Consider the following 27,967-nt stretch of genomic DNA (forward strand, 5'->3'; position numbering starts at 1 on the left):
GTGATACTGACCCAGAGAGGAATCAAAAACGAAGATATCTCAATGCAGTTCTTCAGTCGCTTTCCATTTTTGTCACCATGTGAAGCTGTATTCTGGTATGAGGAAGAACATGTTCCGTACAACACTAATAATCAGGCATACGCAATATGGTTAAACCATGAAATAACCTCTACTGTCAACCATGGCAAGGTTCCGAATAGGAGTACGCTTTTTGGCACCCTCGCATTGGCGAAGCAGCACAGAAACCAGCTGTGCATGTCCACAGGATATACAGCCGAAATCTCAACTACCCGTTTCGGTCACCTATACGGGCACAACCTTGCCCCTTAGGCGTAGCACTCAGCTGACGACGTGATGGAGTCGCAGCTAACCTAACTGACCAGAAAATACTTCTTTGGAATTGTAACACACTGCACACCGCACTGCCCATCTACGCATCTACTACTACGTGGGCGAGTGGTTGAAAGCACCGTATGGCACCACGGAGTAAGTCCGCACTGTTTTAAAGCGCGGAAATATCGTGAGGATGCCGTTCACACGAGAGCCAGCGAGACGACCAGCGTTGAAACCGTCCGCGTGTATCTTCTTCTTCGCCTCGGATATGGGCATGATCTTATCTGTCCATTCTATCGGCAAGCCCGGAGCCGTCCACTCCAGCTCGTTGTGGAAGACGCCTTTGTTGTAGTACAACGTTCGTCGAGGGGGGAAAGGCACGTAGGCGTAAAAGTATTCGATGTCCACCGACACTGCCTTGGGCGTCGCGTCCGCACCCGTTTCCGCGTACCGGGCCTGCATCAGCTCGTAGGCGACACGGCAGAACTGCGTGAATGAAGGAAGGTTTCTTGCGTTGGCATAGCACATCAATCTGCATATAGAGCAACATAGCCGGTCTGATGGGGCATATACACACAAGAGCTAGCCCAATAGCACTGGTTGGCTATATGATTATAGAACCTAATTTTCCAAACTGCTTTTCTGCACCGAAATGCTTCGTTTCACCTATTCACATGTTTTGTTGAAAAGTGTTAATGGCTAAAAAGCACCTCAAAGGTAAGCGCACTAATGAATACCAGCCCAGAATTTCTTGCCCAGATATTTTGCATAACTTCGACACGGGTGTAGGGGAGTTCGGATATGACCGCTGGCCCAGCAGGACCTGCTTGCGTTCTACGAAGAGGTGATTTTTTTCACAAGTCTGCTGGTGTCCCTAAAATCAAACCGCAGTACACCCTTACTGCATAAAGCAGCTGCAACATCATTCGGAATGCATAACCGGCACGTGGCGCACTCTGGCGAATGTACAAAAGGGGAGAATAATGAAAATAAAAGAGCGTGGGAAGGGCCAAGACATTGTACAAGAAAACTAAAGCCAAAAAGAGTCGACACCTAACGGAGTAAGCAACACATGGTCACATCACAGTCTCTGCAGCAATGAAGACGAAAAATACTGAGGAGGGGCCCCGACATTACTCTAGAAGGAGCTTTGGTGAGCCAGGAAGTCGGCCGTTTTGACTCAGTAGATTCTCCTCTCGTTCACAGGTGAACTGTGCAGTTAATACAAGCTGTGCCGGTAAAACAAAGGACACACGAGAGATTTGCAAGTGTTACTCCGAACACAAGTAGAAGCCAACACTGATGGCCCAATTCATAACCACAGAAGCTTTTTACGTGTGTGGTGCGTTGATATCCTTTAATTTCTTGAACACTCGAATGCTTTCAAAAGAACTAATGCAACGGTGATAGCCTCCTGTGGAATAGTTACTTATGCTAATATTGACGTGGCAGCTGCGCCTGCTGCAAATGAAAAAAAAATTTTTTTGACACCATGTTTATGTACCACTTTTCTCCAAACCAGTAGGGCCGGAAACTTCGTGGTGAGGAGCCCAAACGCAACTTTCACATAATTGCGCATGTGTAAACATTCCCTGTAGAGTGCAAAAAATATAGTAGCCACGGTAGTCATTCGTCCGCCAAGGTCTATAATGCACATCCAGCAGCGGCTTAGCTAGGCTATGCCAGAATATGTGTAGCGTGAGCTAAAGGGTCACCGCTAACCTAACGTTTTATCTATAAAACTAATTACCAGTGTCAAGACTTTGAGGTGCCACAGACTTTCACACACGTTGCACACATATCCAAACGGATATTTTACGAAGTCCGTCACGATGGTCCGAGTCGCACTGGTGCTTTCGTCATGTTTCAGCACATAGTAAATCGGCCTCGTGGCGATGCCGCATTGCAAGACGTTCCTCGCTTTGCTCCAGTGTCTTCGCAGCATTTTTAGCCTTCTTAGGTGGCTTCTTCCTATGCTGTACTACGCCGCGATCCAATGAGTTAAACTTCTCCGCTCTTTTGCACCGCTGAGAAGCGATTTCGCTTCCTTCTCTATGGCTATAAGCGTGCAGCCTTGCCCTGTTCTTCCGAGGATGCGGAACTCCTTCCTGGCTGTAGGCTCTCCTTGGTTTGGTGACATTTTGGTGGAGTACCATACTGGCAGACGCGCCACTAAACGTATAGCACCTTGATATGCGCGACCAAAGAGAGCAGCATGGCTTGAGGTGCACGAGAGAAGGGTTATGACCAGAAGGTGTCTGCCGTGGCCATGACGTCACTCCTCTGGAATGCGCAGAGCGGTAAGGCGCGCGCTGTCGCTGCTCTTCGCCCATACGAAGCACGGCTCTTGTACGAGCTCGTGAAGCCACTTTGGCTCGGCCACTTACCCTATCGCTACAAAAACTCGCCCCTGTTTAGCAGTTTACCGCCGTAGCTGCAATGCCACTACGGTAGTACATATTTACAAGCATCATTCTTGCTTAATTCTGTCACAATACCAACTGCGAAGACGTTGTACAGACGGGTTCTTTCTGCGGTGTCATAGTAGTATTTCCGTCTGAAGAAACTTGGTGATTCACACGAAACAGCCACGAATCGCTTTCCAGTTAGTCACGAGCATATTTTACTGGCGTTCAGAAAGTAATATTAAGAATTGTTAGGGTTTACCGTTTCAAGACCACCATATGGTTTTAAGAGACACCGTAGTGGAGGACTCCGGAAATTTTGACTTCCTGGGGTTCTTTAACGTGCGACCAAATCCAAGCACACAAGCCACAGCATTTTCGCCTTCATCGAAAATGGCAGCCTCCACAGCCAGGATTCGATCCCGCGACATGCGGTCTGCAGCCGAGTGTCTTAGCCACTAGACCACCGGGGCGGGGCTACTTTAAAAAAGTGATCACTTATTCACTAAGCGTGAAACTTACACTGAAACAATGTCAAGATGGTAATAGCTCTAATTTTGAGCGACCAGGTAATGCTAGAATCTGTCCCCAGGAGAACAAGCAAGCCATTGGTCTTACCCCAGAAGAAAAGGCACACACGAGGTAATCCGACTCGGCCAGCAAATGAATGTCGATGAGCAGCCCGGTAAGAGCCGTGCTTTTAGCTCGAGCTTTCAAGTCAAAGGCCTCACGGGCAGAACGCCCATTGGAGATGATTTTGTACTCTGGAAACCTGCGTTGTCAGAAATAGGTACAGTGTTGACAGATTGAAGCATGAATGTTTAAGGCTAAGTTATGCCAGTGCGTACCTGTGAATCACCTAAATTTTGTGTAATTTTACGCAATATTGACTGGAGCACTTGCATCAGAGTTGAGAATAAATTCACGGGTCTAATTCTCAGCGACATACCGTGGTTATCAGAAGTACTAGCGTGTAGCAGTAGCTATACTGAAAAAATTTTAAAAAAGAACGATATCACATTTTGCGTGTACAGTAGATCAAAAGTGTCAGTGTTCCAGTTGAATTAACATAGAAAGCCTTGTCGACAAAATCAGCGAATTGGAAAGTTGCGCTAAAAGTGAGAAGGCACGAATCGAATTTGCTCAACAGCTTTTAAACATAATCGTGAAAATAACGGGCTTTATACTTACGCGAATTAACAGTTCCATGTTGAGCACTCTGAAAATACTTCTAAGAAAAAAGAGAGCAGAAAAAAATTTAGAAAGCTAATCACACAAAATTGAAAGTGTACTGCTCCTTTCGTAATTCCTTTAATATACTGAATGATCGGAAATTTGGCATTTTTGAAGGTACCTAGAAAACAACTGCAACATCGTTGCCTTATGCCACTTATGAATTTCTTGGATTTCTTGGATATCTCGGTACCCCACTTTATCTTTACAGTATTTGAACAGATTGTACATTGCACCTCTGACACAGGTGCACTTTGTGAACAACTCCATTTCCTTGAGAATGCGACTGACATATTCCCGCTAATATTTCTTCAGTATGTATATCCTTTACTACTGCTTAGAGAAACTTCTTAGTTGTTATCTAGCAATGATTCATCTCAGAATACCTTCAGAAGATTACTGCACATTAGCGCAACTATGTGCAGCGAGAAAACAATGCTTAAAGCTGACATAAACCATGATATGAAGCTTCTAAAATTTGCACTCATCCAACAAACACTAGTGACACCATACCATGCCCTTTATACAAAGACATGAAGCATGGCATGAACGATAGCCATAATTTCACTTGCGCATTAATCACTAGCACATGATATGATTTCCACGCACACATGTTCGGAGTCCAGCCGCGGTGGGGAACTGTTTATACACACAATACATGTGGGCAGTTCATTGTACACAAATGTTCCTGCGAAACAATGGAACACCACTAAATCTAGAGTGGCCATCAATTTTTGTACAAACAGGATGGCTGATTGGACGAGTGGGTAATATATATATACTATAAATAGCAACGCAAAACTACAAACCGTCTTTGTTTCTCTCTTTTTGTGCTCCAGCGCAATAACGCGCTCGTACTTTGAACACCATTTACAGAGGAATATAACACCTGTTGGTAGTTTAGCATCCCTAGGCGACGATATGGTTCCAACAGGCACCACAGCAGAGGGCTTCGGAAATGTTTACCACCTGGCATTGTTTAGCATGTGCTTCAATCTACGTTCGCGGCGTCTTTCGTAGTGAGGAGACGCTACGCCACATCTTGTGTGACGGCTGAAATGAAGAAAATTTGAAGAAAATTTTGAAATGAAAAAAATCACGATGTGGCGCTACGCCACATCGTGATTCTAGCTGAAATGAAGAAAATCATTTTTCTTCTGTTGCTGCATTTATTTTGGTACAATTTGCCAAGCAAAGCATGGCAACTGCTGCATTTTCTTGATAGGTTCTTGTAAGGAGGTTTCCATTCGTCTGTGGCAGTATTAATTATCTTTCATTTTGGTCCGTCTTGTCTTGGAGCTAAATACCTCAATTTAAAAAATACACAGGCATTCTAGTATTCCTCCTTGCTTTTGGAGACATGTGTGGGGGAAATCTGGACTAATTATTGCCCTTCAATTGCATTGCTCTCCTATCCTGACTAATATTTTACTATTATATTGTGTGCAGATATTGATGAGATTATCAACCGAAGCGCAGTTTTACTCTAGATAATTGGGTGCCCTGGTCATGCCATTAAAATAAGGTATGTGTGAGGTGCTTCTGCCGGAAAATTTATAAGGCTTCGATTAGCGGACCTACATTCACTTCCTACGTCTTTCACAGTGAAGGTGTTTGAGTTGTCATCGTCTCCTTTTTTTGTAATCTAAATTTTGAACGCGTTTTGATAGCACAACGGGAATATCAGTGTTGTGTTCACTTACTTTACTCTCGACTGCATCCAAATCAAAGGGTCGCCTATGTAAGATAACGGTCGTTTTTTAAATAAAAACTAAGTATTTGCTAAGACGGGCAACTGAACAAAAAAGTGCAAATTGTCACTGCTATCTAATACCACAGTATTTCATACCAGGTACATCAAACTCTAAACAGGTGTTGCGCACTAGTTGAACAAGCAAAACATTTCGATGTTCGTTCCTACATTGTCCAACGTATCCACTGAACACTTTAAAATTCACAGTGGGAATAGGCGGCCACAAGTGACCAAAATGTGCCTGCAACTAGCCCGCGGTCGTTGCAGACGCAGCTACGTTAAGTCTAAACACAGTGTAGACGCATGGCAACCGCCTTTACCCTCGTTCCTGTATCCTGCTCCTGCGGCTTGACAGGAGGATTCTTGAAATGGCGTTACATATAAAAGCAGGTATAATTCCATGATAGGAAAGAAAAAGCAACCCTTTTATACGAGTGCAACTCGTGAACACAAAACGCGGCACTCGTCTGACTTCGCGTCTTGATCGGGCTGTTATTTTTTTCTTCGACAGTGACCTCTATACTATTACAGCCTGCGAACTTCACAACACAGTAAATTTCCAGGACGCGCGGATCTCTTGCAGAAGCATCGCAATTGTAAGTGCTCTATTATGTTGGTACAAATCTGCCGCAAAAAAAAGCCCATTGTGAGAATATATACGCCCAAGCATTGGCTTTGCCTTTCGCACACCTTGGCCCAACTTTTACAAATGAGTGAGAAGTTGTCCACTAGTGCTAAACCATTTTTTTTTCTCGGCGCATGTGCACTTTGGCAACAACTCGGCAGCCTTTTAGACCATACCAAGCAGTGCGCAGTGCGAAGAAAAGAGCAGGCCACGCCGACCTCTGGAAACAAGGGCTTTCCGTGCAATATGGATGGCCGGAGAGAAACCCGCAGCACGCCCGCCATCTTGGAGGCCACGCCATCTATTTCATTCTCATCGTTTACACACTTCTTTACACTATCACAGAATAATAGTATTCATAATAAAAATGATAATAATATCACTAGGAATAATAAAAATTATATTGAAAAGAGGAAAGGCATACAGAAGTTTGGGAGCAAAGGACAATGACGAAAATACATTTTCTCCTAGTACAGCTCAAGTGCGTAGGATAGCTTCAATGCACCGCTTTTCTCTAACATGCGCACTTCGGTTAGGGTACCACTCGAATACAAAAAAATAGTGTGCAAGGGCTGAAAAGCAAAAATGAATTTTTTGTGGGACCAAATGGCGCTCAAACTTTCACCCGTGTCTGTACAGCGACTGCGGATCAGTAAGAAGTGTTTCCTTACTTCGATTTCAGCGTGGTAATCACTTCGGGGTCATCAGTAGCGACGAACACACGCTTCTGGACAAACTGGCCCTTAAGCGCCAGGGAGCTGTAAAACTCTTCAGCATGCTGCATGTACTCAGCCACGTCGTGGAAGCCAGCTTCCTTTTTCTTGTCCGTGCGCCGAATATGCATACTGTAAATGCAGCAACAAAGAATGAACCATATCATAAATCACAATGGCCAACACAATGCGATTTCTTTGTCAGTGCACTAATTACAAGGACGTCTCAGCAAAACCTACCCGTCTATTATTGTAGCTCAGGTAAGGGGGTAAGGAAATCAAAACGTCACCCTATCAACCCCCCCCCCCTAAAACACACTTCGCCTTCGTTACAGACTCTCCTCTAGGCACATATGACCGATTGATTTGATTTGATTTGTGGAGTTTAACGTCCCAAAATCACTATTTGATTATGAGAGACGCCACAGATGACCAAGTGAATATGAAAAAGATGAATACTTTGCTCGGAATGTCTATAAAGCCTACACTCTAAAAAAAGGGGGGGGGGGAGGGAGAATGGAGAAACGGGCTTTGTTTTCTCCTTCGGCGCAGCGACGTTCTCTCTTTCGGCCGCTTTACCCATCGCACCCTCTCGTGGCAAGGACCAAAGGAGCAACGTTTCTTCTTCAGTGTCCAAGTTTCTCCCCAACTACGGGGGTCTTGCCCGCGCGCATGCACACACCGAGCCTAGCCGGCCGCGGCCAGTCGCGAGCAATTACTATTACCTAAGATTTATGCAAGCAATGCTGGAGGGACGTTTATTTTTTTTATTGGTGCCTCTCTTTTTTTTTATTGCCTGGCACTCGCACGATGATCCACACACTTCCGTGTGTGTCAAGTGTTGTTTCATACTACCAATTTGTCACAAATAGAAAGAGCTCTACTTCCCTAAACAGTCAGTATTTATCAGTCAAGAATCGATGTATTTGCTAAGCCTACTCGCTTCGCTAACGTGGTGCCAGCCATCTAGATACTCATAGGGAGAAACACGTTTCTCCGTGGGAAAAGGAGCAACGTTTCTTTATTTAAAGATGAACATTGGGGACATCGCCGATTCTCTCTAAATGGAGTGAACGTCCCTCCATTTTTAAGAGTGTACCTCGATGAGCCAATCAATGCATGTAATTTAGATGAAAAATTGGGGCAACAATAACCTTTTCGTTTGAGAGCTGAATGCCAGTGTGCTATCCTGTGCTCAGTGCGTACTTCAGACAATAAGTCCATACTTTTCATTGTAAGATATATTGCTAGCGAGGCTTCTATTGTTGGTTATACAATCTCGTTGATAAAGTTAAAAGTGGCTTGTGTCAGTGAAGCTTTTGCATATGGCTGCTGTCTGTGTAATGGCCGGGTAGCACGCTTTAAACTCCGAGCAATTATGCGCGCCAAATTTTTTGCAAATTACTACTCACCCACTATGTGGTCTTATGGAAATACGCGCAGTAACGTGTGTGCCTTTTATGACGAATTGCTGGGTTTAATTAACGAGCTCTTTATAAAAATCACGTAATCTTACAGCCGATGACAATGTACGCTTGTACCACGCAATATTATTGCAATATTACAAGTCGTACTTGAAGCCTGTATAAAGAAAGCATGCATTTGCAAAGTATGCACGTTAGTTTCACTGTATTTCCAAGCAGAAGAAGTTAATTATTCATTTCTCCAAGCAAACGCATGGTTGTGCGATAGAACACCCGCTTGTCATGCAGACGGCCTGGCTTCTATCCTCAGTAGGACCCGAAAATTGTTAATATATATCTTATTTGCATTTCCCTCATCTCTCAGACACGCACTAGATGACGATTTTTGCTCACAGCCTACGACACCGACGCTGACTCCAAGACCGGAATTTCTGTGAAACGAGCTTTTCAACGTTGTCTCGCTAAAAATAGCTCGAAAACGGGACAGAGGAGGTCTTCGCGAATTCTCACCACCACGAGGAGCGCAAAATCCGAGATCTGGAATATGTATCGAAGACCAGAAACAAGAATATAAAAAGGCCAGCATTACACGCTTTGAACTGCAGTCCTGCAAAAGGAAATTGAGAATTGAGAGCGCTAATGGCATCAACCGTGACACGTGGCTGACAATGCAGTTGTTAATTTGTTGCCATCGTTCTAAGTACTTCACAAGTGATATTTTTGGTCCGGTTTTTGTTGATATTTGTGTACATTTTTTCTATTGCTAATAACACGCACACAGTTGTTCGTGACGATTCTACCGCGTGATCTTTTCTCTCAATCTCATTCTCGCGAGATTGATTGAAACAAGATGAAGACAAAATATTTCTTTAATTGATATTGCAGGGCGAGGGGCAGTGGCGCACCTAGGGGTTTGTACAACGGGCAAGTGCACCTGCCATAGCTTCTCTGCCATGGTATAAGCCGAGCACGAAAATGACACTCGACCATTTGAAAACATGTTTAAACTGCGCTAAAGCGGCATGTTAAAGATAGAGAACGCACACACTGATGCGTGCATGTGTCGTATCGTTTGCGTGTGTGTTCTACGTTTCCAACTTGTTGTTCCTTTTGTGCAGTTTAAACATGTCTTCAGTGAACCAACTACATGAACAGCACGCATTAATACATTCCGCCACATGTGCTTGCCCGGCCTCTGTGTCATATGAATGACATGCCACCACCGAAACAAAGAAACTGCGGAGAAGGGGAGAGGGGCGGGGCACTTTTCGACGAATAATATTGATTGACTTGTGGGGTTTAACGTCCCAAAAGCACGATATGATTATGAGAGACGTCATAGTGGAGGACTCCAAAAATTTCGACCACCTGGCCTTCTTTAACGTGCACCCAAATCTGAGCACACGGGCCTACAACATTTCCGCCTCCATCGGAAATGCAGCCGCCGCAGCCGAAATTCGATCCCGTGACCTGCAGGTCAGCAGTCGAGTACCTTAGCCACTAGACCACTGCGGCGGGGCTCAACAAATAAGAGGTTATTAGGGCTCCCCTTCGCTTTCGGAGCGTATTAATCGCGAATCACACGTGAATATGCAATAACTCACGCTACAATAGGATGCTTGTAGCCGTTCTTTATCTTGAAGTCTTCTATCAGCTGCCGTGTCGAATTCTGCAACCGGAAGATGTAAGCCATGATCTGGCCATACCACCAGGCGTACGGGTCACCGTGATTCGCCACCAGGTCCTTCGCTATAGACACTGGTAGATCCACAATGCGACTTCGCTCCTTCAGACCTGAAAAATAAAATAGTTGCCAAGTGGCACGATAACCTTACCATAAGTCAAGCTTGTATAAACGTAAAACAAAGTGGAGTCAGCCGATAAATTGCAGAAGGAATCGACGAGACGTGTACGGCTAGTTAGGAAGCAAAATGAAGGCTTGAATATGTCTAGGCTAAGCCATTTTTACAATTACACCAAAAATCCCCCCCCCCCCTCTATTCAAAAAGTACACTTTGCCTTCGCTGCAGCCAAACATTTGAAAATTGGTCTCCACACCAGCACTCTGCGTACTACGAATAAAGGAAAGCTCGGATATTGTTTATTCTCTGCGTACTTAGCCTGCCTCACAACAGAACGCGAAAGTGATGATCGCACCATTTTGAGAACCTAACTGCGCTGAGGACGAGACACAAAACTAGAAGAAGACGAAACGAGCGCTTCTGCTCTGGTGCAGCGTCTCCGATAGATGGTCGAAAATTGACCGGGCACATTTGATACAAAATGACACATATATATATATTTATAAACCGCAGTTATTATTAAGGGAGCAGACAACAAGACAACTAACCCGAATCATATCCAGGGTAGCCGTCGACTATCATGTTGTGAGAGCCAGCACCGTTGCAGGAAGGACCGGTGAGAGGTCGGAGTGCGTTTGTCCAGCCACTGTCGCCTGGAGCATAGTGCCACGCAGTGCTGTTGAGAATTAACGTGCGACCCATTTGCAAGGCTGCCACAAAGCACCAAAGTACATCATGGGCGCCGGCTGCGAAACCCCACGGGTTGTCAAGGAGGCAGCTCAGCTTGGGCGCTGACTTGCAGTCGACAGGGTTCTGTAAGACAGAGAGAAAGAAAACAAAACTGCATCCCCCGCTAAAAGGAACTGTGCGTGCAGCTGCGTTAACGCTTACACTGGCAGCAACGCTGATGACTGCGCTCATCGTGGCGTTACGCCGGAGACAAACCTGGGGAGGCGCAAAGAACGCAGTGATGGACCAGTGTTTCCTACTGGAGCATGCCCATCACTTTTAATAGGCAATGAAAGACAGTGGACTCTGATTGCACACAAGAACCCACTGACCGCTTTTAGTTAAAATGCACGCTGCGAATACTTATCGTTCAACAACACACAGAGAAGGTCTGCTGGAGGGGAAGTCTACCTAGGAAATCAAGATCCAGAGCCCAAATATACAGGGTGTATATTGAACAGTTGTGTAGCACGAGCAGTCGGTTGTTAAAGACGCTGGTCTTTCTTGAGAACCTTCGGCGGAAAAGTTTTGGTCTGTCCGTCTGTCTGTCTGTACATTTGTCTGTTTGTCCACCCTTAACGGTACTCTAAACGGCACCAGAGTGATCAAACGTTACTCAAAGCGGCCAACCCCATCCGCAGCACCCACCAATATTGCTCAAGGTTCAGCGTGCATACCGGTGCGATTGTCAATTAAAAAGCAGTCATTGTGCATATGTGAGGCATTAAAACAACACGTTTTTACTACATTTTTACTAGAAAACATTTTTACTAGACATTAACATTTTTACTAGAAAAGCCACACATAGGTAATTTTAGGATCGTAGCCTTTATAACGCTGCGCTGGCCATGCAACGCTTGCACAAAATGGCAAGTGTTTCCAATGCTTTGCTAAGACGACACGGTGGTGGCACCTACCCGTCGCCTTGCGTTCTACACCTTATCACCTGAGAGACTGGCGCGCACGCCGCGAGCCCCGTTTTTCAGGATAGCTGTCAGATAGCGCTCATGTCTCATGTGTGACGTGTCTTGATGCGCTCGTCTGCCTCCGCTGCGCGCTCCAGGCACTCTAACGCAGCGCCTCCGAAATACCATTCACCGATTTCCTTGCACAGAAAATTGAACGTTTTGTTCACTCCCTCCAGACGCAAGACTATCATCTTTCGACGACATTTGTGGTGACACAGGGATACGGGGCCAATTTTTTAAATGGGTAAACTCGCTAGCAGACGCTGCCTAGGTAGGTGCTGAAAGGCAATGGAGAGGGGAGCTGGCGAGAGAACAGGGGGGTGAGGCGCATGCGCACTGAGGGTGTAAACGCCGCGGGGAGGAATGCCTAGAGAAGAACGAGGGGGAGCGAGCGCAGATAAGTGCAGGCATCCTGCATCGGCATTGCGATGCGATAGAGAGATGAGCGTAGGAGAGGAGAGAGGGGAAGATGACGTGCATGCATAGTGAGGGTGATCCTAAGCTACTTCACATCTAAAAAAATTCGGCAGACCCTCCCCCCCTCCCCCCTATCTGGGAATCGACGTTATGCGAAGCATGTGGAGGGAAGGTGATCGTCTTGCAATTTTTTATTGATCGACACGTCATGAAATGATGCTAATTATATTTACAAATGTAGCGCACATAGATATACGTTGAAGAGCTGCAAAGTTTATATAACCAGTTGTTCACACTTGCACAACGATGCCAACTAGAACATGCATATTAGCAACACCAGAAACTGATATAAAGCGCTGATGCTCGCGAGGATGCTGACCCTGGACACTGCTACATAAATCAACTTCAGCGCATGGCAACTAACCACAATTGACGTTAACCTGACGGGACGGCTGTGTCAAAGGAGTAAATAAGTCATCTTCATCAAAATGTGTAGGTAGCACTGCAACCAGTATTGACGTTTCTCGAAGACTATTTGAAAAGTAGTTCTGAGACCTGGCGTAGCTCTTTAGTAACATTCTTCATTGCAACGCAAATCCTTGGGTTTGATTTCAGCTGGGACCCTGACATTTATTCTTTGCATTCTTCGGGTCGACGCTACTGATATCGGGTATTTCTTTACACTCATGCGTTAAAATTGCCCATGTGTGTTCTCCATCCACGTTACTGGATGTATACTGAGTGTCAATCACCTGTGGCACATAACTGCATGCCAGTGGCACAAACCCATCCATTGGTATGTGCCATTGCCTGGCGGGAAGTGTTTGACGAGGTACGCGATGGCATTGTCAGCATTGTCGATGGCATTGTACACAATGAATGTCTATCATATCTTGACCAGCGCGTCATATTCGTCAAACCATCTTACCCATCAATGCTAATTGCCCCGCCGCAGTGGTCTAGTGGCTAAGGTACTCGGCTGCTGACACGCAGGTCGCGGGATCAAATCCCGGCTGCTGCGGTTGCATTTCCGATGGAGGCGGAAATGTTGTAGGCCCGTATGCTCAGATTTGGGTGCATGTTAAAGACATCGCATTGCTGAGTAACTCAGGGGACGAATTGCAACTCATGATTACGGATTTAGACAAGGAGAGCAGAAAGGTGGGTCTTAAAATTAATCTGCAGAAAACGAAAGTAATGTACAACAACCTCGGAAAGGAGCAGCGCTTCGAGATAGGTAATAGTGCACTTGAAGTTGTAAAAGACTATGTCTACTTAGGGCAGGTAATAACCGTAGAGCCTAACCACGAGATTGAAGTAACTAGAAGAATAAGAATGGGGTGGAGCACAATCGGCAAGCACTCTCAAATTATGACAGGTAGATTGCCACTATCCCTCAAGAGGAAGGTATATAACAGCTGTATCTTGCCGGTACTTAGCTACGGAGCAGAAACCTGGAGACTTACAAAGAGGGTTCAGCTTAAATTGAGGACGACGCAGCGAGCAATGGAAAGAAAAATGGTAGGTGTAACCTTAAGAGACAAGAAGAGAGCAGAGTGGATTAGGGGACAAACGGGGATTAAGGATATCATAGTTGAAATAAAGAAGAGGAAATGAACATGGGCCGGGCATGTAGCGCGTAGACAGGATAACCGCTGGTCATTAAGGATAACTAACGGGATTCCCAGAGAAGGGAAGCTGGTTAGGGGGAGACAGAAGGTTAGGTGGGCAGATGAGATTAAGAAGTTTGCGGGTATAAATTGGCAGCAGCAAGCACAGGACCGGGTTAACTGGCGGAACATGGGAGAGGCATTTGTCCTGCAGTTGACGTAGTCAGGCTGCTGCTGCTGCTGCTGCTGATGATGATGATGATGATGATGGTGATGATGATGATGAAAGAACCCCAGGTGGTCGAAATTTCCGGAGCCCTCCACTATGGCGTCCCTCATAACCATATGGTGATCATGGGTCTTTAAGCCACACATATCAATCAATCAAATCCCATGCTAATATTGGTTGATGCCAAGTCAGGGGGTCACCACGAAAGCATCCAATTTTTAGCGGCTAGACAGACAGACAGACAGACAGACAGACAGACAGACAGACAGACAGACAGACAGACAGACAGACAGACAGACAGACAGACAGACAGACAGACAGACAGACAGACAGACAGACAGACAGACAGACAGACAGACAGACAGACAGACAGACAGACAGACAGACAGACAGACAGACAGACAGACAGACAGACAGACAGACAGACAGACAGACAGACAGACAGACAGACAGACAGACAGACAGACAGACAGACAGACAGACAGACAGACAGACAGACAGACAGACAGACAGACAGACAGACAGACAGACAGACAGACAGACAGACAGACAGACAGACAGACAGACAGACAGACAGACAGACAGACAGACAGACAGACAGACAGACAGACAGACAGACAGACAGACAGACAGACAGACAGACAGACAGACAGACAGACAGATAGATAGATAGATAGATAGATAGATAGATAGATAGATAGATAGATAGATAGATAGATAGATAGATAGATAGATAGATAGATAGATAGATTCAAAGTCGCCGTCATTCGCTGAGAAATGCTTTGCATTTAAAACTTTTATTGATAAATCACTAATGACGGACAGTTCCTTATTCAAATACCGCTCTAGCCTGCCCCCTCTCCTCCCCACCATCCCCGCGTGACGAGTTAGCGCTGGTCGAACAGGTCGGGCTTGGAGATCACAGCCTCCAACTATTCATGGAGGAGGTTTTCGTCTGCATCTATCGCTGCTACTTATAAAGCTGGGTGTCTTCGACGTTGCAGTGTAGGCAGGTGCAGCCGTACGACAGTGGTGTAATGTGTTGCAATAGGGTGCCGTCAGTGAATGCATTGCTTGTATGTCGCCTGTAGTCACCACCTTAGTTTCTTGTGTGGGAGTGCTGAACCAGCATTCAAGCTGGTTTAGCACTCCCACACGTTCGGCAGTACTGCATGGTAAATTAATGATATTTATACCTTTCAAAAAGAAATTGTGGTGTTCTAGAATATTTCTATTGCAAAAAACATTGTCCCCAGCGTGATGCCAGTACATTTTTTTTTTGGCACTGGTACATGCTGGAAACGCTGGTACACGCTGGTATTTACTGGAACTTCACTGGGCGCACTGGGAAAGAGATGGGCCACACTGGTAAGGGCGCTGGCTTGACTGCTGTGACACTGGTGCGCAATGGGAAGATCTGGAAGCGTAGGGTCTTTCACTGGATTGATTGATATGTGGGGTTTAACGTCCCAAAACCACTATATGATTATGAGAGACGCCGTAGTCTTTCACTGGAGTGCGCTGGTGTTTACAGAAGCACGCATGTTTCTTCCAGCACCGCGCGCACGTTTATGTAGCGTGTGCAGTGGTACGTTACGGTATTGTTGAATATAAAATGCTTGATTGGACGGCAGGGATAGATACTACGCTAACAGATCCCGAGCATGCGTCACAATTTTGTATATCACACACGATAATCATGATCTGTGATATGCGAAATCACTGTCACATTTTATGTTTTTCTGTGGAATGAGAATAAAATTGCGTTATTAACATGAAGAAACCAGCACTGAAGATTTCGCTTACTAGAACGCTTTACTTTCATAATTCACGTAGTGTCGATAACAGAGTTAATTCTCAGTGAACGTGCATTATAGCAATTATAATGCACGTTCTTGCACGTTCTAATGCACGAGCTTGCATGTCCCCCACGTATTGCATATACCAAATTTCGCATGAGTGATGTGTTGCTGTAAAGATTCCGTGTTGCAGTTTATATAATTCAGGAGTTAATCGCCACTCCGAACACAAACAGCAAATCGTTCATGCCCCAAAGTGGACGACACATAAATGAGCTCTCTCTGCCCTTCACAAGCTTTCTCAGCAGAGGCGAAAAAAACTGCTGTCATTTGATATCACTACGCCAGAAACGCATGTCTGATAATACTTGTTCTTCTATTTACTTCCGGTAACAGTTGGAAATGTTCTGAAGCTCAAGTGCATGAAACTTCAAGCATCGCAACTTCGCTGCTTCGAGAGTGATATTACCCAGTTCCCCGTCCGCAAGCATTAGGCCTATTGTGCCAGCCGCATCGGTATACATGTTACCCGCGCTTGAACCTTTGAGTAAGCACAGTTGTTAAGTGTAAGAATGGTTATAACGTATATTTCAGACATCCGTCAACCTAAATCAACCATTTTTCCTCGTGTGCAGTGCCCGCACAAGCAGCGACGACGATTGATGTGCCATATTTTAGCAGCGCAGGCTGTCACGAAAGCAGCCGAACGTAGTAGCTTGTACTTCTCTGATTAATATATAAGAATACCTCATTTCCAGTGGGTAATTTGGCTCGCCTTAGTGAATGAACACACTGGCATGCTTTTTCAGCAGATTGCTTTAGTATTTTCTCGTCCGAATAGTTTAGTTGTAGGTATAGATATAAATGCGAATCTGTACACTAGCACGCCAACTGTATACACTACTATACCATCACTTGCGTGAGAACACTGCTCAATGTTCAATCGTGTATGCACATATGTATCGAACAGTCATCATAAAACCTCTGTACATATTGATCAGTAGCAAGAGCGAGAAACGGATATCAAAGAAAAAAATATCGGCAGTAACAGCTGGAAATTTGGCTGCTCCTACAGCCCAGTTTATATTTTTCGCAGTTAAGATGCGAATTTCTCAAAAAAATTTGTGCTCTTGCCAATATGCGCAAGTCATTTCGTGCCCGGCAGTCATTCGTTAGTGTCGAATAAAGGCGCAATTGTTATTCGGAAAGGAAAACCACGTTTATGTTGACTGCGTGACTTGTAAACATGAAGCCGAACGGCATGTTCATTGGATGAATTGTTATTTTACTAATGCCTCAGCATGATCTGGCGTAGTGTAGCGGGTAGAGTACTCAATTGGGAATCACGAAGTGGCAAGTCAAAATCCTGGGGCTGAACGTTTTTTTTGTTTGTTTTTTTTCTATTTAATACGTCAATCCTTTCTCTACGTCTTTTTACTAATATATTTATTTATGGTGAACCCGCACCTCCACTTTAACGCTGCAGAGCCGTTTTGCGCTCTGTGCCCAACGCCTCCCATAACATACGCTCCAGCGTCCCAGTATCCAGCGTCACACTGGGCCCATAATACGGCGAGGCACTAGACGCTGGTAACCAGTGGCGCTGGGTTTTGCAGTAGATATAAAACAGCCGGTGCTATTTCATATAATCCTGTAGTTTACATTCGTTTCTGTTAGGTGAGAATTCCAGCTTTATTTGGAAGCTTGCGCATCAACTAGGCCCCACCGCAGGTGTACAGGTATTACAATGCTCAGCTGCTAGCCTGAACGTCACGGGTTTGATCCCGAGTGATGTGGTCACTTTTCAACAGAGATGGAAATGAGAGAAGTTGGTTTAAGTAAATTTAGTTCCATGTTAAAGAACCCCTGGGGGTCTAAATTCATGAAGACCTCATTTGGTCAGCAACAGAATCACATCGCGATTTTGGCGTGCAAAACCCCATTAATCACTGTCATTCGTCTACACATTTAAGTTTTGATTGTGAACTGTTTTCCCCAAAGTTATTTCGTACATCTCTTCGGTAAGGGAGTAAGAACGCATTTTTCTTTTGCTGAATAGGCACACCTGAATTTCACAATTGGTTCCCAAATCCTGCTTTAGATTGTGATTTTGTTGTTAGAAATACTTTATTTGTGCTATTGTGTGAACTTCAAAATGCATCCAGCTGCACGTAGCTTCGCTCACCTGAAGCCGTTCAATTGTGCTCTTGACGTAGTCGCGTAATCTGCGCATTTTTTCCGCACTTTTTCTGACAGCATGGTCTGTCTTTCTGATAGCTTCTACATCTTGCTCCATGACCCTGAAAACAAAAGTGATAAATTAAACAATACTCTGACAGCTCACGTTCTTTCTATTCAGAGGTTATTAAAACATTAAGAGAAATTACAGAAACAACAAAATGTGGCTAACAGACTACATTAACACTGATTTAGCTCAGCTTCAACGTGGACTTTGTTCGCCATTAGAGTAGGCTAAAGTAACATCATTGTCTCCATTAGGAGTTAGTGGTTTCAACAGTGTTCATTCCACAATCAGGTTGCATACTTGTGTAGAGAAAAATGGCACAGCTAGATTGGGGAGTTGAGTTGTGCAGACTGAAGATAAGGTAAGCGAACTGCAGAACAAATTAAAGCTTGTCTCAAAGCTTCTTGAGCTCACAGATGACCTTTTGGTAGAATAATGAATAAAAACGAAAATTCGCAATTCATTGTCAGACAATACCTTTAAAATCAACGTTAACTGTAGGCTTCCCATTCACTGTGATGCTGATACTCGCAATTGGTTCTTTTGAACACTGAATCTGGTGGGCTACTTCGTTGGACAACACCGATAGCCGTTCACAATTCATAAATGGCGAATGAGTCCACACGCAACCACTACAACTGCATGACAGCAAGTAAATGTTTGCATGAAACTTGGGGCTAAGTTTAACCTACGCATATTTTCGAGTGCTTACTCAATGAACCCGGGATCAAGTCCGTGCCACGGCGGCCACATTTCAATAGAGGCAAAACGCTAAAGGCTAGTGTGTTTATGTTCAGGTGCACTTTCAGAAGCACCAGAAGTCCGAAATTGGGGCACCCTCTTTTACAGCGTTTCTCATTACGTAGTGATTTCGGAACGTAAAATCACGAGAGTTATTAACTTGGGCACAATACAAAAAAACAATTACCCGTGCCTGTCACTATGAACGTGTCAAACAGCCATGACAAAGCCTACCTCAGGTAATCACGGGCCTTGACAAGGGTCGCTGCGGCTCGGGTGTTGTCTGCAGGACCAGAAGACACTTGCATGTGTCTCACCAGGAATTCGCGCATCCCTTTGATGGTGGCCTCCAACCTGGCCAGTCGCTCGACGTGAATGTCATCTTCACCTGTTGAGAGAAGTCTCTGTTCTAAGTTCTGCACCTTGTGACTACAGTTGTAAAAATGGCTTACTGGTGAGCTGGTGATTCGTTGTGCTTGAAACACGATCGCGTAACTTAAGCAGGGACTTAGAAAGGGAAGGTCAAGAACATGCTACCAGCAGAAAGCTTCTTTGAAAAGCACTGACATATATGTACGGGCAGGTGAATATCTATGACGCAGAAATATTCCGCAAGTTTATGCACTCGCAGAATATTTATCCGACGACATATAAGGGTCACTGCTTTCTTAATAAACAGACAAACACCATTTAATATATATAGATGTCCGGCGTCCTTCGCTTGCATGCACTGCCACAACAGGTAAGAACTGGCACTGAAAAAGCATTTAGTACATATTTGTACGAGCCAGCGTCTTCTCTTTTGCTCTTTTCACGATTGGATGCACACTAAAAAATAGAGCACGTTTTCCCATTGCTTTTACAAGCATGTCAAAGTGAACGCTACTCTTCAAATGTATATGCACCATTCACTGCCTTTGTACTTTTTAACATGAATTGTATAAGAAGAAAGCTATGTCGGAACACCCCGCAATCAGAACAGTACGGCACTGCCTCACCCCTCAGCATTGTAGGGTCCAAAGTCCCTCCATCTAGGGAGGACTGTGTGACCAGATGTCTCTTATCAAAGGGTTCTCCCGTCGAGCTGAAATGTAAAAGAAGGGCCGTAGAGAAACCGCATTGCAATTAGTAGCAGGTAAAGTTTAAACTATAATCATTTTTTAAAAGTTTCTTTGGCTATACGAGTACCATTTTTGGCACCGGTAATGAAGGTTTAAGCTTCCATTAGAACTGCATGTCAGAAACTTCAGCAACCACGGTGCAACACGTACCCGCCTGACACAACGGGTATGACAGCGGGTACGTGTTGCCTAACCCCGCCTGACACCCATACAAATTCTTGTATTTAATTTACGCATTTCTTCTAATTAATGCTAATTATCATTGGTAACTCAATAGATATGACACCTGCTCAAAATATATATTACAGCACTAATATTGAGCCCATTTTTGGCAGGACTGGTGCTGAGTACTTAGTTTGTGACGTTAACTATCGTGTTGATCATCAGCAGCTTAGACTGTGCAACCTTGTCATGTGACCAACACCATTCCACCATGAGGCTAATAACTAAATGATCATACTCTGAGTATACTAGCAAGTTGTATCAGCCACCAACTAGGTAATCTGATGACACCAAATATAGCCATTTTTAATTAGATATGTAGATCCCCTTTAAGAATACCAATGGGCTTTGTTGACATCCGCCATACTTCACTTCTGTAAGTGGGTTTATAGACATGCTATGTAACTTTTGCGCATCAGTGGAAAAGGTAAACAGTGAACGTACTACGTTTCTTCACACCATGAATAGCAACATCACTAAAGAAAAAAAAACTGTTATGGAAATTTCCTTGAAATCAATGCTGAATGATGGGCTTACACTTTTTATTTATACTAGATAAATTGTAATAAGTCCTCTGCTCTCTGCTCATTCCCTTTTCCAGGTGAAGGATTTCAATTCAATTATAGTGATGCCTCCACTTTTACACAACCATTTACAATCTCTCTTAAAGGCATCTTTCGTTTTAGCGCTTGTGAGAGCAACATTTGAGGGCGAGTGTAACCCATAAATGTTAAAAGCAACAGCCTGCATTGTCACGGTTGACTTCAGCTAGGACTAGTAGCAGAAGAGCCTCGTTTTTTTTGTTATCAATATTACACATTGTGAAGCTCCAAAAAGGTGTACAAGAAGAACTGACTGAATGAGCCCTTGAAAGAAATGAACGCCATGGAACATCCGACTACTGATCACACCGAAAAGCCCTGAAGTCTGCGTTGTGTCAATTTTACTCTCTCGGAAATTTTTTTCCAGATTCATTCTACATTCGTTCATAGTAATTTTTTTTGCGAACACTGTCTCAGCAAGCAGAAAAAAGAGACCGCCATCAACATAAGTTGCCTTAAATACGAGTGCGGAAGGTTCTATATCAAGGATGGCGAAGTGGTCAAATGTTAAATGTAGCGCCTGCACCCCCCCCCTCCCCACCACGCCCTTTTCCACACAGCCTACCACTAAGGACTTCAGCACAACACAGTTTAAAAAAAGCGAGGTTAGAAAGAGGCAGCCCTCCTTATCCCATCTACGCTATTATACGTTCATTGGTACTTTTCAGCTCCTTTGAACATTGACATCATTTAATAACCCCATTTCAGCATTTCAAATAAAACAAATGAATCCTTGTTTACCGAGAACTCAAAAGTGCTCCACTCACATGCTTCGCGGCGAGTTGCTCAACAGCCCAAAGGCCATCAATGGCGAATCCTCGCTGTTAGAGATCTGCACCTCGTAGCGGAACGTGCCGCACGAATACCCGAAAATGATGACCAAGCTGAGACCCAGACACGTCATCAGGAGTACGCCGCTGATGGCCCTGGCCGACAGTCTGTTTTTGATGAACAGCATGACTCTTCCTACGACACAAGACATACGCGGTTAAGGAAGCGCTAACTATATTTTCTTTCAAGTGGCCACTTTTTTTTTTATTCTTGCAAGTTAGTTGTGTGAGATACGTTTGTAAGCTGCTAGGGAAAGGTGTTAATGAAATTCTCAGAAAAATCAAGGCAGCTTTACCATGGTGGGGCCAATCTTAAAGGTGTACCGGAGCTGGGCAGCCCTCTTTGTTTTGCTGAACTCCTTCACTACTTTATTTATTTATTCCAAATACCTTACATGGCCACATGGGCACTGAGTAAGGGGGGATTTACAGAAATTTTATACACCAAACGTGTAAACCCAATTTTCATGAAGAAGCAAAATATGATATGCAAGAACAGAGCATGTAAAACATGAAATTAGTACAATCAAGATTTTATAAAAGGTGAATGTTACAAGAACTAGCAGAAAAGGTAACACTAAAAAGTGAAATACAACGTGTGGTATATTATAAACCATGATAAATTTCGACAAGCATACAAGTGATACATAGAATAGAGGAAGACTACAACGTGTAAGCCATTGCACATGATACTGCGCAAGCACCCTAGCAAAAAGGTGAAGGGCCATCGTAATCGGCCTACGAGACGGCTTCATGCTCCCCCGTAGTAGAGTACCTAGCACTCCAAATCGTTACCCACTTTTTCTAAACAAAAGCACTGATTCGATAAGTTAGGCAGAACGTGGTCTGCCGGAGTTATGCACGTTAAGAGATTGCCTGAATTTTTTTCCGAGTTAGTTTCTGCGATTATATCATCAGGTAAGCTGTCCCATAGGCGTATGGCTCGCGGAAGTGCGTAATAGTTGAAGGCGTCAGTGTAACTGTACAGTCGCGCGAAACTTTTATTCTACATTTTACGAGATGTGTGCGTGGTGATGTATGCAGGCCCAATGCATGCCGGTTGAGCTGGTACACCTACTTATGGAATAATTACAACACGATAATGAGTATTTTAGAAGTTACTTCCGGTAGAACGCCCCTTTACAAATCACAGGGAGGGGAGGTGCCTATAGGACACCGTCTCCCGCCCCTTTCAGCTAAGGGACTTCCCGGAGCATTGGCACATTTAAAATGACGATGCTGCTTACAGCAGCATCAGTCAGCAGATATTTTACGAATCGCTCTGGCAAAATATTTGCTCTTTACCAACGTCAATAAAAAAAAAAAGGCGTAACTTTTTTCACGAACCAAGGATTGACAAATCACTCGGGGCCTTGTTACTCTCGAAGGGGTGCTGACATTTTTTTTCGTTGTCAAGTTCACTATGCCAGAAAAATCTTCTGTATAGAGAGACGGCTTTGAGCAGATGTGACGCTCAGCAAACGCTGACATTTTTTTGGTTCGATATCAAAGTCAATTCTCTCGCGGCACACCCACCGTAATCAACACAAACTTGACATAAGTCTACAGTACTAATCCTGTTGACTTCACACAGCAGTCTGGCTAGTCGCGATGGCGTCAATCAGCGAAACACCACAAGATGGCAGCTTGCACGTCGCCTTCTCGATCGTCTGCTCGCGCCGTGTGGTCGTACGGTCACTGTCATCCAGTGTGCCTGTGAAGCGAGTAAGCAGAGTCTGGAATAGTTTACGTGTACTCATTACCGTCTGGTGGCACTGCTGATACCGTGTCCTGGCGTGAGAGTACAGTACGAACCTTAACTAGAGCGTCAGAAAATAGCATACCGCAAATAATTTTCCTGGAAGCACTCATGCTTACCGGTACGTTTTCTACATTGTTGGGGGTTAGGCCTATCATTTGACGCAAAAAAACTAGAAGTGAAAAATGTCATGTCCACGCCCCTTAATGTTCCAGTATAGGCTGCCCATGCCTGTTTTCGTTGCTTCTTGTTAAACTGTTCCGTTATAAGTCACCGTTCACGAGAACGCTTCGAGTGCCTGCCTTACTCGACGCTTGCAAATAGCAGCAGCAAGGAGGTCGCCACCGTCGCTGAGGTTTGTTCGTGATCCCAGATTGACCGTGCGGAGAGCTGGGCTGCTTCGTTTTGCGGCATTTGAAAAGCGCGCGAAGAACCACAGCACACAAGAAGAGAACACACACAACGCTGCGTGCGTCCTGTGGATTTTCGCGTTGTTTTCTGATTAAGGACGGCTATGTTGTGAAATCGAATCTATACTTTATGGGAGGAGCTCTGATTGATTGACTGATTGATTGATATGCGAGGTTTAACGTCCCAAAACCACGTTATGATTATGAGAGACGCCGTAGTGGAGGGCTCCGGAAATTTCGACCACCTGGAGTTCTTTAACGTGCACCCAAATATGAGCACTCGCGCCTACAGCATTTCCGCCTCCATCGGAAACGCAGCCGCCGCTGCCGGGATTCGATCCCACCACCTGCGGGTCAGCTGCCGAGTATCTTAGCCACTAGACCACGGCGGCGGGGCATGGGAGGAGCTCTACCCTGAAGGCTCGAGCGACCTGTTTTTCTGCCATATTCTGATGTTTTCTGTCACCTTCTGATACACATTGACGCCATCTTAGGATTTCGTCAGGAGAAATTCATTAGCCACAGCTAGTTCAGACATTATAAAAAAAGAGTAGCTTGTCCTCACTGCAAAAACCACAAGAACATTGACAACTTGCACATGAGATCATGAACGCACAACATGTCTCCAGCATGCAGCATATATGGCGTCGAGGCGGTCTAATCACGCTCTGAGTATCCTACTTCAATGTGATAACTTTTTAACAAAGTCAACGGGCATATGTGCATGAATAACGAAGGAGCCGGCATGCGAGGCACTGTTAACACAAGAACATCGCAAAATTCCTTTCCCACCATGTTGGTGCTCGAACGTGGTTATTCAGGTGAACAGCCATGCTATGACCGCCTTCACAAATAAATTGCGCAAACTTCACACAGTTTCGTGTGAAGTGTTGGACACGCCAAAGAAAACAAAAAAAAAGCTTGACAACAGTCTTCACATTACTCTGTATGAGCGGTTGCGTCTGCTCCGATAAAATTGCTTCGTGGTTTCTGTTTCCGATCAGAGGTATTGTGGGATTCAACCCCCGAAAGTCTCCTGGCCAATGAGAGGCGTCGTAGTAGATGGCTTCGGAAAATTGACTGCCTAATGTTCTTAGCTGCACAATGACATCACAGATTACACGGGCATCAAACGCGAGTCTTTAGGGTCTAACAATGCGGTAGAGAAGCATACTTCATGCGATGCAGATAACCGTTGCAATCTATGTTTCGCGTATTTATTTTTAACTCGAGTTCCCTAAAAGGACACAAAAGAGAAACAATTAGTTGTTTTATATTGAAAAACTGAGAACTCTAATTTCATACGTTCCGCTGTCATAAGTTGTTTATTAGCGAAAAAAATGGAGGTTGAACTTTCATTTTTAAATTTCCCGCCAAAACCACCGTGCGTGACGTAAGGAATTTTATAATGCAATTTTTGTATTTTCACAATGGCTCGATGAAATTTTTAGAGTCTTCGTATGCTAAGTCTATGGCACCTAAAAATTAAGTTCAACTTCGTTGTTATTGATTAGAAGCTACGTACGACCCTGTAGACGCCTTCAAAAATTGATGACGTCATAGCGCTTAGTGCGGGAATCTTGATGTGTCTTCTTCCCCCAAATTGTTTTCGCGCGTTTCCTCGTTTACGAAGTGTCGTGTCGCAGTAAATGGAGTGTTTTTGGGATTGTGAAAGTATGCTTTTACTAATACACGAAAGAGCGATTTCTCTTTAGTGTCCCTTTAACGCGTTCCGCCGACTAACACAGCAAAGCAGGCGATACCCTAAGTGGATGTTTCAAGAATATCAGAGGAGGGTTAGCATAGGGGGGAGAAGCAACCAGAAATCTTGGGTTGGCAGCTGCATCCCAACCCATTTCCCCCTGGCACTACCACCGATCTTAATATCATCGTAATATGGTCACTTTGTCAAGGAAAGAGCCACGGCTACACGACACGCTACAAGAGAACGACAAGAGACAAATGCGCACATATTTACGATGTACAGAAAGATAATATACTTAGTACCCGAGACTACTATACTCGGCGACAACTTTTCTTGGCACTGAGCTACGGGGGCGGAGCTCCTGCAAATGTATCACTACGCGAGGTAGTCCGTTTTGGCGCGCGTCTCGTAATGCTGTGCGAAGTGACGGGGGCGCACTAGCAACGGTTCATGTAGACACACACGCCGCTTTAGTGTTTGAGGTGCACCTAAAAGGGCGGGACTGTCTCGTGTGTTCAAAAACGCGAAGCCACGTAAAATAAACTACAGGAAATTTCCTGGAAAATCCTAATGGTCTGAGCTGCGTCCTCTCTCAAATAGCTCCACGTAAAGAAAATAGAGGAGGACCTTTTATATTTCACATTGAAAACATGGGCGATATTAAACGACATTCACTGGTGGTAGAATGCACGTGATTTGGCTTCGTAGCCTTCACCCCAATGCTAAGAAAAGTTGTCACCGAGTATATCAGCCTTTGTTTATCGTCGCTGATAATGAGGCGTATTCACAGATAAGAGCAACACTATCTCCGTTGTCGTCTAGCGAACCTATTTTAGCCCTTGACCGACCAAACAATGGGCACTCACTAGTGTTATCTTCGTCCAAAATCGTAGGAGTGGAAACTTACAGCGGAAAGAAACGCTTCACATAACTTGAGCTAATGCTGCATAGAAATAAAAAATAAGAACACGCGTAGGGTAGTAGTGGGCAGAACATAACGAACGGAGTCGAAAGAGCCGTACAAATGCAATCGTAAAAAAAAAACATATTGGTGCCAATTACGGTGATTTATTACACTTTTTTCGTGTTATGCAACACTTAGGTAGTCGATGTGAGGCACAGATTTTAAACAACTAGGTTTGCCAGATGTGTTGTGTACAGTTTCGGAGAACAGATAGTTGGGCAAATTTGCACCAATCGATGGCGGTACTTGGCAACCTAATATGCACAAGAAGAACCAGGCAAGAAGAGCAATCTTCTTGTCTACAGTTCTTAAGCATTTCGCGCTTCCAAGTACCATCATGGTTATGTACAGTATTTCACTGATGTTCTGTATTTTCTATATATGTGTAAAACAGGAAGACGTGTTAACGTTAGATTAATGGAGGATGATGCACGTATAAACGCAGCAATGCCTCAACCCACACTGTTGTGTAATGCCAAAAGCGTGTTTGTTAATTTTATTTCGGCGAAACCACCATCGTTGCGAGGCACCATGATTGCAAAACTTAAAAGCGATTCGTGGCTTGACATATACAAAACCAAAAAAAAAAAGATTCGCGCGTAATATTTACATCCAGCACTTCGCCGCACAAAAATATGCATTTAAATTGCGAGAACTTTACTTCACGTTGCTGCTGTGAATAAATCTTGCAGTTGAGGATCGGGTGCTTGTGTTCAGTGATACTTGAATGAGTTGTCTTATCTATTGGTGTCGTTTCATAACTATGAATATATACAAGTTCACGCAGTTGTCAGCCGTGCATAGACACTTTTGGCTGGCAAACAACTATTTGTTTCCAAAGTCTGTTTTGGCCGCTGTCACACGAAAGGCATGATTCAGGACGTAGATACGTCACGTAAATTGCGCAGCTCATCTAAGGTAAATCTTAAACGAACATACACATAGCTCTACGAGACACACCGAACTGACTGTATTGCTCCCTACGAAATAGATATATTCTCGGTAAGCTGCCTAGGCAACACTTTTTTCCTCCGGCAAGGCCGACTCACCTCACTGAGCACAGCGCGGTAGCGCGCCCGTGATACGAAACACCCGGTTGCCGTTCCGCCGTCGTGCGTGGGTTCGTGCGAAGGCTCTCAATGTCGGCACTTGGGTTGCATCAATAGCCGGCGACTGGATGAACTTGATAGCGCGGCTGCCACACAATACACAGAAAGAAAAAAAAACACTCACACGCGGGGGAAAAAAAGAGCCTGTTGTCACGCGGCAGAGGTATGACGGAAAACCATCATACCTACGTTGAGACGAACAGACGAAGTTGTCGGTCG

At 44.6% G+C, this 27,967-nt stretch overlaps 1 protein-coding gene across 3 annotated transcripts; it reads right to left on the reverse strand.

Moving 5' to 3' along the window:
- LOC119165242 (alpha-(1,6)-fucosyltransferase-like) lies at positions 1–27,832 on the reverse strand. Of its 3 annotated transcripts, XR_012885500.1 has the most exons (11): positions 27,689–27,832; positions 21,739–21,937; positions 20,025–20,110; positions 19,261–19,414; positions 18,226–18,340; positions 10,837–11,101; positions 10,091–10,280; positions 7,021–7,194; positions 3,930–3,969; positions 3,357–3,510; positions 459–819 (listed from the first exon to the last, which is right to left on the reverse strand). XR_012885500.1 is itself a non-coding variant. In XM_075871230.1 (10 exons), the coding sequence occupies exons 2-10, from the start codon at positions 21,927–21,929 to the stop codon at positions 445–447; spliced, it is 1,704 nt and encodes a 567-aa protein (XP_075727345.1). In that variant the 5' UTR covers positions 21,930–21,937; positions 27,689–27,832; the 3' UTR covers positions 1–444. The 3 variants fall into 3 exon arrangements, 2 of the variants coding, with proteins under 2 accessions (XP_075727345.1, XP_075727348.1); XM_075871230.1 differs by lacking the exon at positions 3,930–3,969 and having other exon boundaries at positions 1–819; XM_075871233.1 differs by lacking the exons at positions 3,930–3,969; positions 20,025–20,110; positions 27,689–27,832 and having other exon boundaries at positions 1–819; positions 21,739–21,870.
- Positions 27,833–27,967: the final 135 nt, after the last annotated feature.

This window comes from Rhipicephalus microplus, chromosome 8 (assembly GCF_043290135.1).
Source record: "Rhipicephalus microplus isolate Deutch F79 chromosome 8, USDA_Rmic, whole genome shotgun sequence".
Classification (NCBI taxonomy): domain Eukaryota; kingdom Metazoa; phylum Arthropoda; class Arachnida; order Ixodida; family Ixodidae; genus Rhipicephalus; species Rhipicephalus microplus.